Source organism: Mchenga conophoros, linkage group LG13 (genome assembly GCF_057382185.1).
Source record: "Mchenga conophoros isolate Kocher_MC1m ecotype Shallow Benthic linkage group LG13, M_conophoros_male_GT1.1, whole genome shotgun sequence".
NCBI lineage: Eukaryota > Metazoa > Chordata > Actinopteri > Cichliformes > Cichlidae > Mchenga > Mchenga conophoros.
In genome coordinates, this window is record NC_140538.1 from 26,315,039 (window position 1) to 26,330,605 (window position 15,567).

Here is a 15,567-nt window from a genome sequence, read left to right on the forward strand (position 1 = left end):
TATTTGTGCTTCTCAATTTTGTTTTTGTGCTTCTTAATTTGTATTTGTGCTTCTCAATTTTGTTTTTGTGATTCTCAATTTTGTTTTTGTGATTCTCAATTTTGTTTTTGTGATTCTCAGTTTTGTTTTTGTGCTTCTCAATTTTGTTTTTCCATCCATCCATCCATCCATTCGCTTCCGCTTATCCTTTTCAGGGTCGCGGGGGGCGCTGGAGCCTATCCCAGCTGTCATAGGGCGAGAGGCGGGGTACACCCTGGACAGGTCGCCAGTCTGTCGCAGGGCCAACACACAGGGACAGACAACCAGTCGCACTCACATTCACTCGCACATTCACACAATGGCAATTTGGATTTTCCAATTAACCTATCCCCTCAAGCTGCATGTCTTTGGACAATTTTGTTTTTGTGCTTCTTAATTGTGTGGATGCCTTAATAGGCATCCACACTATTGAGTTCCTGTTTCTCTTTATTCTTTATTATTCCGGGTGTTTCCGTACACTTTTCGCCGTGGATCTACTTCCACAATTTTTGTGCTATTTTCACCGTTCAAACTCTAAACTGTTCTGCTCTTTCTGCTAATGCCAGCTATGACTTTTGGTGTTTATTACTATTATACTTTTTAAAATATTACACTTTTTTCCTTTAATTTGTCCCATTGAAATGAATGGGAAACTTCCACAATTCTGCTAAAACTTTCTTGTCTTTGAAACTTAACTACTTCCTCATACTTTCACCTAGAAACTCCATTCAAACTTTAAAACGTTCTCAAATGATTGGGCTATTCCTGTGTGATTCAGCTTTTTCAGATCTTCTACCGTTTTCATCTTATCTCTCTTTAAGTCTTCAGTTGCAAAATTGTGATTTTTCAGAAAATACATGCGTTGCTATGGTTGCTATGCAATTAACTCAGAGGGGACAGTGAAACTGTTTAAATTTTCTCTTCATGTCCAAACAACTTCTTGCTACTCGCTCAATTTCCACTCAAGCCCCACAAATTATACATCAAGACGTAGGTATTTTTGCTGGCTTTCAGAAAATGTCACTATCATTGTTGTGGGACTTATAGATACTTTGCAAATCTCCTCAGAGTAACACAAAGTCAGAAAACTCTCCATATAAACTCAATGGAGAGTTTGTTCAAAATCACCGCTGGATTTCTCTGATGAGAGGCATTTTCAAATTGTCATATCTCCTTAACGAAGCAGAGTTAAGACATCATGCTTGTCCCCGTATATCTTCAGACACTCCTGACGCTCACAATTCAAGAATTTCTTTCTCACCTATTACCGTTAGGAGATGAGTTAGACTTGTTTGAGGGTAGGAAATTTGTCCCTCGCTCAGATTTCATCAGATTTCAATCTCTGGAAATGAACCACTTTTTTCTCTCGTCATATCTTTTTGATGGATTTCCACAGAGCCCTGAAAATTTCCATGACTGTTCACCAAAGCCTGCTGTTTCTTACGGTGAAAGAATGATTTTGATGCTCCATATAGATTTAGAGTTACCAAAGGTTGTTTGAGAGCAAGTCAAGGCAGTTTTTGCTTCGCCTCTACTCAGTTACAGTGTATTACAAGTCATATATCTTTAATAATTTATATTTTATCTCTGAATTATGAAGACCTGAAGATTCCCCCATCTCTTCTGAACAAAACAATGTCTGAATGACCGTTCTAGCCTCTACGGTTAGGAAATTATGGCCATTTGTTCGAGGGGAATCCTGAATGTCAGAAATACACTGAAGAAAACTCACACCTCTCTCTGTGTCTGTGTGTGTAAGGGCTGACTACAGCAGGTGCAGCTAATTTAACTGACCTACATATACCAAGCCCAGACTCTCCACAGCTCCTGTTCCCTTTAGTCTCTGTGTATGTGTGTCTGTATATCAATATTTCTCCTATGTTTAGGTATTACTCCTCAATCATAGTATTTCTGCTAAAACAAAGTACTTCTGCTACATCTTAGTACTTCTGCTAAATCATAGTATTTTTGAAAAATCATAGTATTTTTGCAAAATCATGGTATTTGTGCAAAATCATGGTTTTGGGGCCAAATCATAATATTTCTGTTATTTTATAATATATGTGCTGAATATATTATATGTGCCAAATCACAGTATTTATACCAAATTATAGTATTTATGCCAAAATATAGTATTTATGTTAAAACATAGTATTTCTGCTAAATCAGAGTATTCCTGCCAAATCATAGTATTTGTACTGAAACATAGTACTTCTGCCCAATCATATTATTTGTACTAAGTGATAGTACTTGTGCCAAATCATAGTATTTGTGCCAAAGCATCGTATTTGTATGGAGTCATAGTATTTCTTCTAAATCATAGTATTTCAATCAAATCTCAGTAGTTGTTGTTAAAACGCAGTATTATTGCAAAATCATAGTATTTGTACCCATTCATAGTATTTCTGCTAAATCATAGCATTTGTGCCAAATCATGGTATTTGTGCAATAACATAGTATGTCTGCAAAACCATAGTATATCCCTTATGTTATAGTATTACTACTAAGGCATAGTATTTCTGCCAAATCATAGTATTTGTACTAAATCATAGTACTTGTGCCAAATCATAGTATTTGTTGCACATCATAGTATTGGAACCAAAACATAGTATTTGTCCCAAAGCATCGTATTTGTATGGAGTAATAGTATTTCTTCAAAATCATAGTATTTCAATCAAATCTCAGTAGTTGTGTTAAAATGCAGTATTATTGCCAAATCATAGTATTTGTACCCAATCATAGTATTTTTGCCATGTCATTGTATTTGTGCCGAATCATGGTATTTTTGCCAAATCGTGGTATTTGTGCCCAATTAATAATTCTGTTATGTTATAGTATTACTACTAACTCGTAGAATATCTGTTATGTTATAGTGTATCTGCGGAATATAGTATGTGTGCCAAATCGTAGTATTTATACCAAATCACAGTATTTATGCTAAAACATAGTATTTCTGCCATATTGTGGTATTTGTGCAAGAATATTGAACTGTTATGTTATAGTATTACTACTAAGTCATAGTATTTCTGCGTTGTTATAGTATTTGTGCTAAAACGTAGTATCTCTGCCAAGTCATAGAATTACTGCAATTTCATAGTTTTTTTTTAGGAAATCTGTTATGTTATAGTATTACTACTAAGTCATAGTATTTCTGCCTAATCATAGTATTTGTGCCAAAGCATCGTATTTGTATGGAGTCATAGTATTTCAATCAAATCTCAGTAGTTGTTGTTAAAACGCAGTATTATTGCCAAATCATAGTATTTGTACCCAATCTTAATATTTCTGCTAAATCATAGCATTTGTTCCAAATCATGGTATTTGTGCAAAAACATAGTATGTCTGCAAAACCATAGTATATCTCTTATGTTATAGTATTACTACTAAGGCATAGTATTTCTGCCAAATCATAGTATTTGTACTAAATCATAGTACTTGTGCCAAATCATAGTATTTGTTGCACATCATAGTATTGGAACCAAAACATAGTATTTGTCCCAAAGCATCGTATTTGTATGGAGTAATAGTATTTCTTCAAAATCATAGTATTTCAATCAAATCTCAGTAGTTGTGTTAAAATGCAGTATTATTGCCAAATCATAGTATTTGTACCCAATCATAGTATTTCTGCCAAATTGTGGTATTTGTGCCCAATTAATAATTCTGTTATGTTATAGTATTACTACTAAGTCGTAGAATATCTGTTATGTTATAGTGTATCTGCGGAATATAGTATGTGTGCCAAATCGTAGTATTTATACCAAATCACAGTATTTATGCTAAAACATAGTATTTCTGCCATATTGTGGTATTTGTGCTAGAACATTGAACTGTTATGTTATAGTATTACTACTAAGTCATAGTATTTCTGCCAAATCATAGTATTTGTGTGAATTTGTATACTGTAATATCACTGTAGTATGTAGTGGCTAAGTAGGGGGTGTTTACAGTGTAAATAGGTCATCTCTTGTGTTGGAGTGCCCTCTTGTGGCGCCTTTTGGGTAGTGCCTTAGTAAACGTGAACCCTGTAAGAAGTGGTATCAGACTGATTTGTAGTGGAGGAATTTGTTGCCAGTTTTCTTAATCATAGAAACCACACCATATCACCTCTCCACATCCTCCTACTGTATGCCATGCCTCCCTGTACCATCCATCTGACCGCCAATAAACTCCACCTGTGGTAATCTAATCCCTGGATGTCAGCCTCTCCTTCTGACCGAGGTTAGTTACTATTGCAGCACTTAAACTGACGTACACCATTCTGTACAATAGTATTTGTGCTAAAAAGTAGTATTTCTGCCAAATCATAGTATTACTGCTATTTCATACTATTTAAGCGAAATTACAGTATTTCTGCAAAAACATTGCATTTCTGCTAAATCATAGTATTTCTGTAAACTCATAGTACTTGTACTCAACTATAGTATTTGTGACAAAGTGTAGTATTTGTACCAAAACATAGCATTACTGGTAAATCATAGTATTTGAGCCAAATCATAGTATTTGTGCTAAAACATAGTATTTCTTCCAAATCATAGTATTTGTGCTAAAACATAGTATTTCTTCCAAATCACAGTATAACTGCACAATAAAGGTTCTTGAGCCACATCAGTGTTTGTGCCAAATCTTAGTATTTCTTCTAAATCCTAGTAATTCTGCTCAATGATAGAATTTCTGCTATGCTGTAGTACTTTTTTCCTAGATTGTAGTACTTCTGCTAAGTCAAAGTATTTCATGTAAATCATAGTATTTCTACCAAGTCCCAGTGTTTCTGCTAAATTATAAATAATGTTTTAGTACAAATTGTATGATTTGGCAGAACTTTCTGTGTTCCAGCACAAATGCTATGATTTGGCAGGAAAAAAAATATTATTTAGTATAAATACTAAGTTTTAGCAGAAATACTATGTTTAAACTTTAAAAAATTCTGCTATTTCTGCTGATGTGTGTTATGACTTTTGACCATTGAAATGAATGGAACACATTATCAATGGCCTCACTGATTTTGCATGCTGGACTGAGCTGTGTTTTAGCTCAGTGAGATAAGCGTCCGTTCTCAGACTGGGAGGCCCGGGTTCAAATCCCGCTTATGGCAACATTTCTTTTAGTCAACAGTTAAACTTTGTTAATTCTTTTCAACACAAATTTCAGCTTTTTCACCCCTTTTCAACACAATTTTCAGTTTTTTCACCACTTTTCAGCACAAATACCAGCTTTTCAGCTGTTTTCAGCAAAAACTTCTTTTCAGCAAAATTCTGCTGATTAAACTCTTTTCAGAAGAAATTCTGCTGATTGAACTCTTTTCAGCAAAATTTTCAGAGTTTTCACCTCTTTTCTTCCCAGCCTTTCCACCTCTTATCAGCACAATTCTCAGCAGCTTCTGCTCATTTCAGCACAATTGTCAATCTCTCCACCTCTTCTATGTGAGAAAGACTTTGGCTCAGTGGGCTAAATACCTGCTCTTAGACCAGAAGGGCCAGGTTCGAATCCTGCTCAGGGCATCATTTTTTTTTTTGTTTGTTTCAACTTTTTCAGCTTTTTTCTGCAGACATCTTCAGCGTTAAGGCATCCACACAGCATTTTCGCAGGAAATGCAAATTTTTCTAGTTTGATTTTGTGATTCTCCATTTGTTTTTGTGTTTCTCAATTTTGTTGTTGTGTTTAGCAATTTGTTGGTGTGATTTGCACTTCAGGGCCTCTCAATTTTGTTGTTGTGTTTAGCAATTTGTTGGTGTGATTTGCACTTCAGGGCCACCGTAGTGGACCCCTTTCCACAAGCTACACTACATGAGAGACATTTCCATTAGGAGGCAAGATAAAGATCACTCTTTTACATGTTTATAGTAAAATAAATGTATATTAAAAATACTTGTATGTGCATGAATACGTTAAGAAGCATATTAGCAGCAAATTTATTTATGCAGTAAAACTGTTAATTTTCATTTTCATTCATTGCCTCAAGGCAACACTGCGTAGTTAGCCCAGTTTCTTTCAGGCAATATAATGCATTAGCATGTGTGTAGAGATGTGTTTGTGTGCATTTATATGATCATAGTCAATGTTTTTTACTTTACAATCTGCTCATAATTACAGGACATGGATGTAAATACCTTTTATGGAAGGAAACCAAGGGAATGTGCACTTTCTGTCCTCAGAAAGTGAGCTTTCAGGAAGTGACAGTGAAGTAGAGGAGTGGATCCTTGAATGAGGTTTGAAGGACACTTAGGAGCTCAGGGGTCAGTTGGTAAAGTAACTGTGTCTGTGTTAGTGCCCACATAGCAAGCAGGTCTGGCCAGGATCTGGTATCAAGTCGGCACTGCTGGCTGACTTCTGGCATGATAAGACGTATGTCATCCAGATATGGGCCAGGCCTGGCATAGATGGCACTGTCTATGTGATGGCTTGCCATAAATGGCTTGATTGTGGCTTGGTTTATGTGGCCCAGGCCTACAGAAAACAGGTCTGGCCCAGATCTGGCATCAAGCTGGCACTTCTGACTGACTGGTGTTTTGGCAGAGTGTATGTCAACCAGATGTGTGCTAGGTCTGGCAATGACGCCACCGTTTATGCGATGGCATGCCATATCTCAGGTGGTAGAGCAGGTTACAAACTGATCGGAAGGTTAGTGGTTTGATCCCTGGCTCCTCCAGTCTGCATGTCAAGAATGTGAATGTGTATGAATGTAGTTAGGAAGCACTCAGTTAAGCTAAAGTGGGTGAATGTGGCATGTTACACATTAGGCTGACATCTGGGGCCAGAGCTGAAACTGTTCTGGGCCAGCACATGGCCAGCAGTTTGTCTACAACTGGCCCGTGGCTGCACATCCCCTACAGATGGCCCACATACCGCAATGAATGACGGCCCTTTGGTGTCCCAGATCAGGTTTGCCAGAGTTAATCCAAACATGGGCCAGCACAGGGCCACCAGTGTGTCTGAAACTGGCCTTGTGCTGGCCCATGTGTGGGCCACCTCTGGCAAACCAGGTCTGGGCCACCAAAGGGCCGTCATTCTTTGTGGTATGTGGGCCATGTGTAAGCACATTGTGTGAGCCTGATCCGGGCCATACCAATTTTGCTGTGTGTGTGTGTGTGTGTGTGTGTGTGTGTGTGTGTGTGTGGTCGTGTATTACTTATTGTTGTGGGGACACAAATTTGTGTACACACTCACATTGTGAGGTCTCGCCTACTTTATGGGGACAAATTGCAGGTTAAATCATTCAATTTTAGGCTAGGGTTAGGGTAAGGTTCAGGCAGGGACTTGTGATGGGTAAGTCTCCAGGAAATGTATGTAAGTTAATGTAATGTCCCCAAAAGTGATGGAAACACAAGGTATGCATGTGCGTGTGCGTGGTTAGGGTCAAATGTTGGATGCATTTTGGTGTTTTATTGTTCTGTGAAATGTTTACATTGTTTATTTGTTGTTTATTTATTTGTTCATTCTTGTTGTACTAATACAACTTATTATAGAATAACTTGGCATTTTACTACCGTTATCGCACAGTGTTGCCTTGAAGCAACAAACAAATATCTGTTTGGGGGGGGTCAAATTTTATGATTGATATATTATTAGGAACCCTAAAGCTCCCCCAAAATAGGGAGAAATATTTTTTCCCCAAAAAATTAAAAAGTCATGCAGTAGAGGGATATGGTAGTATTACTTCCATTAGCCAACATCCTAAGTCAAGAAGAGTGAGGAGTCAGGGCACCACTTTAGTCCTGATGCAGATGGAGTTAAAATGATAACACTCCTGATAAAAGATCATTAAATCTTTCATTTGGTTGCCATACATACTTTGAATGCAGTTTCCAGTCTACACAGTAATGAGAGTTTAGGTCACAGGAACATCTGAATACAGATAGTTGCTTAAATACCATTACAACAATATTAGCTAAGTGGATTTATTATTGTTAATGACCAGCTATAAAGCCGTGCATAATTACCCAGTGCATAGTAAATCTAACAGCATCTGGTTTTGTAATGATGAGAGTCTGGCTTCAGATTGTTTTTAATTTACATTTGCAGCACTGCATGGATTTAAGGGAGTCACACTCTGTGACTAGAGGTCATCTGCATTTACGCATTTCATGCCGATGGCTTTCTGTTGTACATTTCCCACCTAGTATGGGATGATGCAACTACAGACAGGACCAGCAGATTATTCGTGTGCTTTAAATTATATACACTTGAGAGAGCAAATACATCCTGCTGCAGTTCAGCCACAGCAGAACAGGAGAGACGTGCCCTGGATGCATAAGGTGTGTGAGACTGGGTGGCATTTGAAGCCTACAAAAGACTTCTTTTAATCAAAGTGGGGGTTTTTTAAGTGCAGTAACTTCACAGTGACTCATTCAAGCAGATAGGGCAGCATACACATCAAATGTTTGTTGTTGTTGTTGTTGTTGTTAAACACATTATAGATAAGGCTCCTTTCAATTTAGGACCCTCTGATCAGACTGAGCGGAGTTTGTGCTCGTGCATCCTGTGTTAATATTTTACGGCATGGATATGTTGATCATGTCTAAAAAGATTCTGTGTCAGAGGCCAATAGGCAGATATGCGGAAGTGGACCCAAAAGCAGACTGAAGAGACAACTGACTAGCAGTTAACAGTGCTTTATTGAACACAGGGAAACTGCTGCAGGTGAGTTGAGGAAAATGTAGCATGAGTCTCTGACGTGAAATGCAGGTGAAGTGAAATGAGCTCCGTGGAGGGAGGGAGTGTCCCAGCTGAGAAGCGGGATGAGAGAGGTGGTTGATCCAATCCTTTATTTCCAGTAATTCACAAGGACAGGCAGGTGACGTGGATGCTGCCGTAGCGTGTAGACTGAGTGATGGCAGATAGCCAGCAATGATTGTGCAGCCACAGTAGTGGCAGAGGATGTGCAAAGCGAGCTGCAGGTGAGTTGAGTATTGTTCCAGGAACGGCAAAACTAAACATAGGAGTAGCTGACAGACAGGCAATGAGTGGAAGGCTGAGCTGGTCTTAAATTAGCCAGTCTGCTGATTGCCACTGATGGACCACAGGTGTAGAAATGAACCTCCACCCCAATGTGTGGATGCTGGAACCAGCATGGCAAAACAAAACAAAACAGCAGAAACTCACTTGGATCATGAAACTGAGGGAGTGGGGGTCAATGGCACAATCACAGGGCCTGTGGGGAGGAGGAGACACAGCTTTATCTTTACTTCCTGTAGGTTATGGTACTCCTTCAGAGCAGAGGATAGCACCGATGGTTGGTTGGCAGGTGGCAATGAGTCAAAGGAACCGGTAGGTAGGGCCGATTGTAAGCAATCTGCCAAACAGAAGAGACTCCAAAAAGCTACTTTATTGCCGGCCCAATCAATGATAATTTTTCTTTTCCAACCATGAATAGCCGAGGATCAAAGAGGTGTCGGGTGAAGCGAATTTGAATAATGAAATGGATTCCCAATGATTTCCGGAGGAGAATAAACAAATGGGCTTGGTTTGGTGTGAATGTGAGCAAAAACTTGGCTGTTTAGTCCAGTGGCCGGTAGGGGGGGATGAGTGGGAGGTCCAACTGCTTGACTAACTCAAGATCGATGAGGTTTTGTTCAGCACCAAAATCTATAAGAGTATGGAGGGAACTGGAGACCTGGTTGAAGCGAAGGGTGACTGGTAGCGGGAGACAGGGTTTGGAAGTAATCGACGAGCCTTCCACCTGTATCCCTGAAATTACGGGGGTGGGTAATTTTTTGGCCGAAGAAGGAATGCAGCAAGAAAATGATCTGGATTCCCATAATAGAAACATTCACGGGCATAAAAGCACCTCTCTCTTTCCTCCTAAGTGAGCCAAGATCGCCCGATCTGCATAGGTTCGGGTGGAGGATAAGGAGGAGAGAGAGGTGGATGGTGGAGCTTATGGTGGATGTTTTTTCCAGAGATGGCAAAATGGACACAGGGAAGGATTGGAACATTGTTTTATGAGATTAATGGTCTTGTTCAGCCTCTCTCCCTCAGATGATTATCAATCGAGAGAGAGAAAGAGAGACTAAATCCTCAAACGAACCAGGCTTGTCCCGTGATGCCAGTTGATGATTCATTTGATCGTATAAGGCGTGCAAAGGGCTCCTGTGCAAAAATCGACAACAAATTCGGCCACACTACGCTTAGCTCGACACAGATTTATTAATTTCTTCCCTCAGAGGCTGAATGAGCAAAAGTTTTCTTTAGCTCTTGAAGGCTGGAGGCTGGTGAGCAGCAGGTGTGACCTCAGAACAGAGCCCCTGAACTGCAGAAAGAATCTCCCCCTCCTTGTCATGGGTTTACATCACAGAAACTGGAGGCCCACTCAGGCCAACCGATAATGGCAACTTGTTTGGATATTGTGGTCAGAATTAGATCTGATGGGTTGATTCTTTTAGGCCATTCTGTACTGTCAGTGGACAGAAGGCCGATACGTCGGAGTGGACCCAAAAACAGACCCTAGAGACAACTGACGAGCAGTTGACAGTGCTTTATTGAACACAGGGAAACAAAACTGGAAACAAGGAAAATGTAATGCGAGTCTCTGACATGTGGACCACTGGCTAAAAGTGAGTTAGGAGCAATGGCTTACTTTTCAGCTGAAGGGAAATTAACTCTTTGAAGGGAGTGTCCTGGCTGCGAAGCGGGATGAGAGAGGTGGTTGATCCAATCCTTATTCCCAGTGATTGACAATGGCAGGCAGGTGACGTGGATGCGGCTGTAGCATGTAGCCTGAGTGGATGAGTGATGGCAGATAGCCAACGATGATTGTGCAGCCACAGTAGTGGCAGAGGACGTGCAAAGCGAGCTGCAGGTGAGTTGAGTATTGTTTCACGAACGGCAAAACTAAACTTAGGAGTAGCTGACAGGCAGCCAACACACACCAAAACAGCAGACACTCACTCGGATTATGACACCCAGAGGTCTTTCAGTGTTAATTGAGTTGTCACATTTACTTCAAGCAGAACCAGTTACAGAGCAACTAGAAAGTCCCACCACAAGGTTTCAAGTACAGCTTGTTTTTCACCAACTCCAGCCTTAGGCGTTTAACATGTACAGGCCCATAGTCAATAAATCCAGAGTTAAAACAAAGAATCCCAAAGTGCAGACCCTCTCCTTAGGTGACTGTCTGCATGTGGCATGTATAAGATTAGTGACTGTTTACCTGGCAAAGGTCATCAGGCCCGTTTCAGCATTCCAGTCCTGCAGTTTGTGGTCGAAGTTCATCTTTGTGTTTGGATATGTCTCTGCCGCTGTGAGGGGAAAAATGTTACAAAAACTGTTTTTTTAGCACTGATGCAAGCATGACACAACAGCATCAGTTTAATATGACCACTCTATACTTCATTAAAACAATCAGGAAATGTTCAGCCACTGAGGGAATACGGCCTCATGGCAATTAGGACGAATCTCATGAACAACACAGCACAGCTGACAGTGGTTTTATGAAAACCTATGTTTAGGCTGTCACACTTTCCAAAATCTCTTTATCTCGGCGTTCGCTCCAGAAGCCTGGATGGACCCTGATAAGAGTGACGGCTTTGTAATCAGCCTCTCTTTCAGCACGAGCAGGCAATCTAATTAAATGTAGACCCATGCTGTCGCACATTATCTCCAAACGTACACTGAGGCTCTTCATTAAATATTAGGCAAAATCCTTTTTAGCTGAAACACTAACATATCCTCTGACGTCACGTGACGCACTCAGCCGGTTCGAAGGCGTGCATAAAGCTACTGCACAGCGGGCATCTGCGGTGGTCGAGGCTCAGCTCAATAACAATCAAACAAAATTAGGACAACTGCTGAAAGAGAGTATCCTTTAACATGAACGAATCCACTTGTTTATTTCTGCATCACTTTTCATCATCAAAGCTCATTAGCCAGCACAAAGCACTTAATGACAAGACATATAGTTGGGACTCTTGTTAAATGCTGATTAATTCATGTGCTCTACTTTAAGTTTGATCTGAAATTTTTGTGTCTTTTGGGATTTGCAGGTCAGGTGTGGCAAACATGTCATTGTAACATTTATGTCTTATTTCAGTGCCTCATTTTACATCGTGGGTTGCATGCAGCCCACTTTGATCTTAAGTGGACCGGTGAAACACGCCTTTCTGTCATTGTAGAAAAGATTAAGTACACATTAAATCCCTGAGATGCATAAATACATGATGAAAAAGTGCTGCTGTAATAACTGAAAAATGTGTCAGTATGACTGGGCTTAAATTCAGAAAGAATGTCCCTTTTTTTCCTCCAGTAATTTATTTTCATTTAATTATTTATCAATTAATCACTTTGACGTTGTGTTAATAGCTACAAGGGAGCAATTGATCATGAGGAACGGCTGTAAAACTTATGAAAATGCTATTAAAAGTCCAAAGTTTGTCCCATCCAAGTCATCCAGTCGACTGGATTGGAGTCTTTTGTGGTGTCGATTCTGGCCCTCGGGCCTTATGTTTGACACCCCTGTATTATTTGAACCCCAACAAGTTAAACTGCCCATATAGGCTGTATGTCGGAAAGAAGGAAAACCTATGCCAAAAAAAAAACAAAAAACATTTTGACTCATTTCCTTGTAACAAAGACTCAGCGTTTGGCTGATAAAAATTCCATTTTGGTGTGACAGTTGCTTGGTAATGTCATCTCACTTCCAGAGACACTATTTATGTTCTTACCTGTTAGCAGCTCTTTGTTCAAATTGGCTCGGTCTACCGACAGGATGTACTGAAAGGAGAACAATCTGTAATGTAGTGCAATTGTACAGGTACAGCTTATCAACTCTGCTCATTTTCATATGGAAACAGGAAGTCTCTAGGGTTTAGAATGCCTGCCTCTGCTTTCACTATCTTCACTGTATAATTTTGTTTTTTTTCCCCAACCACGAGGTGAAGAATCCTCGCCATACTGTCAGCACTCTAATCGAACAACAGCTTCCAAACACCCTAAAAGTCTGCAGTCTGTAAAGGCAAACAAACTCTATACTGTCGTGTGACAAAAACTCAAGTCTCACTGCACAGCCTGTCAGTTGTAGTTGTCATCCTTTGGTGAATTCTTATGTTACTTCACCAAACAACTACCAGTGTGTGTGTGTGTGGGGGGGGGGGGGTACGCGTTTTAACACAGGGGAGATTTAGCAAGCAAAGTAAATTATTCATCTGCAGGCTGTATCTGTACACATGAGGCAATTCTTACAGTATGTTTAGCAAAAAACAGACTATTATGTAACATTATTTTTCAGCAAACTAATGATAGAAAATGGATGTGCAGTCAGTTAAACAGCCCTCAAAAAGAAACAGTAATGAGCAACATATCATATAAGTAACATATTTTCTGCTCATTAATCAGTCTTCACAGTGTAATCTGGTTCATTTAGACTTTTTGGTTTTGTGTAAGTGTGAGACATCACAGAATTAGAAAATTCTGTACTATCTGACAGCAGTCATGCACTTGGTAAGGCTTACCTGGCCTTTCCTGCCATAAGGGATTGGGGACTGTTTCCCATTCAGCGAATGGATCATTCTTGCATGCATCGGGATTCCTTTGGCAACAATCTAAGAAAGAAAAAAATTGCAGAACATCTTAAATGTTAAAACTGGACCATTGGGGATAAATAACGGCAGACATTTCTGCACAAAAGTTAAACAAGGGCAATCTATGGACAGCCAGCTTGTGACTCAGTGTCTGCCCTTTATAGTATATGTGAAAATGTGGCAGAGCGGGCCTTATTCTGTCAACCTGAAAAGTCATGCATGTGTAAAAATAAGGGACTGATGCAGAGTTCGCTCATGACGTGATCAGCGCAGCAAATTTGGAGCACCAAAAAAAGGGCCAGTGACCTTAGATGCTATTATAAAGCATCCTGAGTGGACTCAAGCAAAAAAAAAGAAAGAAAAATAGGAGAGTGGGAGATTTCCCGGGGAATGGCTTCATGCTATTTTGTTGCTAGAAATCAAAAGGAGGTTTGCCTCCATGCACTTTGGTCTTTCATTTGGTCCAATAAACAAGTGGGAGGGGTGGGGAGTTGTGGCAGGGGGGTCACCAAGCCCCCCTCCTGTAAACTTTGCCTTACCTCTGCTTTACTACTTAAACAGTGAATAAATCGGCATACCTTCTCCTCCAGTCCAACATGTTTCAGTGCTTGCCGGCCTCGATGAGACAAGGCCAGGTTGATGCTTCTCCCCTTCACAATCTTAGCACGTCGGATATCTGACCAGAGACCACATGCACAGGTTTTACACGTTCGTGTAATGTTCTTTAGTGTGTGGGTATATTTGTCAGAGAGTAGTGTGTGATGATAGCAATTACAGAGAAAACCAAAGTTTAAAGGAAAAAAATGCTTTGACTGCTACCTTCCCGACTTTCAAAGAGTTCCACATCAAAGCCTCTTTTTGCAAAGAAGCAGGCATTCAGTGCCCCAACCTAAAGGATAGATTGTAGAAACTTTGTGCAATCCCATTCTGCATGGTCTTGTATACATAATTATCTTATGGTCAAACAAGTAACAATATTAATATGTAAGCTGCATATACCCACTGCTAAACAATCTTTCCCCTTAAATGAAGCCTTTAAAATGCAAATACACTTTCTAAAGTGTGAAAGTCAAAGGCCACACGGCGTGAAAAAAAAGCACATTAATAATACTTCACTTTGAGTTTCTTGTCTTACCAAACCACCTCCCACCACTGCTACAACTTTTTTCCTGCTCTGTCTGCTTGTTGATTTCTCCATTGTGCTCAGGGTGCTCCAGCTCTCTGACCCACACGGTGTCCAGTCCAAAGGGACTGGCGGGATAGCTGAGTTAAGATTTAAAAGAGGAGGAGCGTTTTACTTTCATAATCAGTTCCCCTTTTGAAAGCAAATACGTGCAACGGATAACAGGATTGTCCAAACAGTGTTGGGCATTTCTGCTGACACAAAGCATCTGATGTCCCTCGGTTAAACTTATGCATGAGTTGCATAAGTTTAACTTTATGACAACTTCTACCTTATTGCGCAATATTAATCCTGAAAGTGAAAACATTCACCTTCCTCACGTCCAAAACCCCCTTAGACTAGACTTTGCAGATTTTCCTGAGTTCAGAGAGTTCATTCGTAATAGGAGTGACCACAAATTCACAACAGACATATGTTTTTGGGGAGGACGTTACCTGAATCTTTAACGGAAAAGGTGCCTAGTGTGACGGATTAGAGCTCCCGATCAGAACAGATGATGTCAATTATAGATATATGAGGAAAGAAATCTGCTGCCATCTAGTGGCTACAGGTACCTATATCGCTTTGGCGAAATTACCACACCAACCAGCAGGGGGCCCCCGAGCGCACGGAAATGTCAAAATCAGACCGGCGAGATATATATATATATATATATATATATATATATATATATATATATATATATATATATATATATATATATAAGCTGAACAGAAAAAAAGAAAAAACGGAGTAGAAACAGAAGCGTCATATCAGTCGTGGCCAACTTATGGGATAAGTAAGGTGTGGTATGGAAACAACAAGGATTGGTAACCTACTGCTAGCTGTATAGCCGGTTAGTTTCTTTTTAAT

General features: G+C 39.9%; 1 protein-coding gene across 1 annotated transcript in view; it reads right to left on the reverse strand.

Moving 5' to 3' along the window:
• kmo (kynurenine 3-monooxygenase) overlaps window positions 1-15,164 on the reverse strand; it is a 31,375-nt gene extending 16,211 nt beyond the window's left edge. Inside the window, exons 1-7 of the mRNA XM_085297529.1 lie at window positions 15,150-15,164; window positions 14,668-14,795; window positions 14,352-14,421; window positions 14,111-14,208; window positions 13,464-13,553; window positions 12,678-12,726; window positions 11,168-11,255 (exon numbers count right to left, since the gene is read on the reverse strand). Of these exons, the coding sequence (XP_085153655.1) occupies window positions 11,168-11,255; window positions 12,678-12,726; window positions 13,464-13,553; window positions 14,111-14,208; window positions 14,352-14,421; window positions 14,668-14,730 (458 nt within the window). The 5' untranslated portion in view covers window positions 14,731-14,795; window positions 15,150-15,164. The remainder of the gene's footprint in view (window positions 1-11,167; window positions 11,256-12,677; window positions 12,727-13,463; window positions 13,554-14,110; window positions 14,209-14,351; window positions 14,422-14,667; window positions 14,796-15,149) is intronic.
• Between the last annotated feature and the right edge of the window lie 403 nt (window positions 15,165-15,567).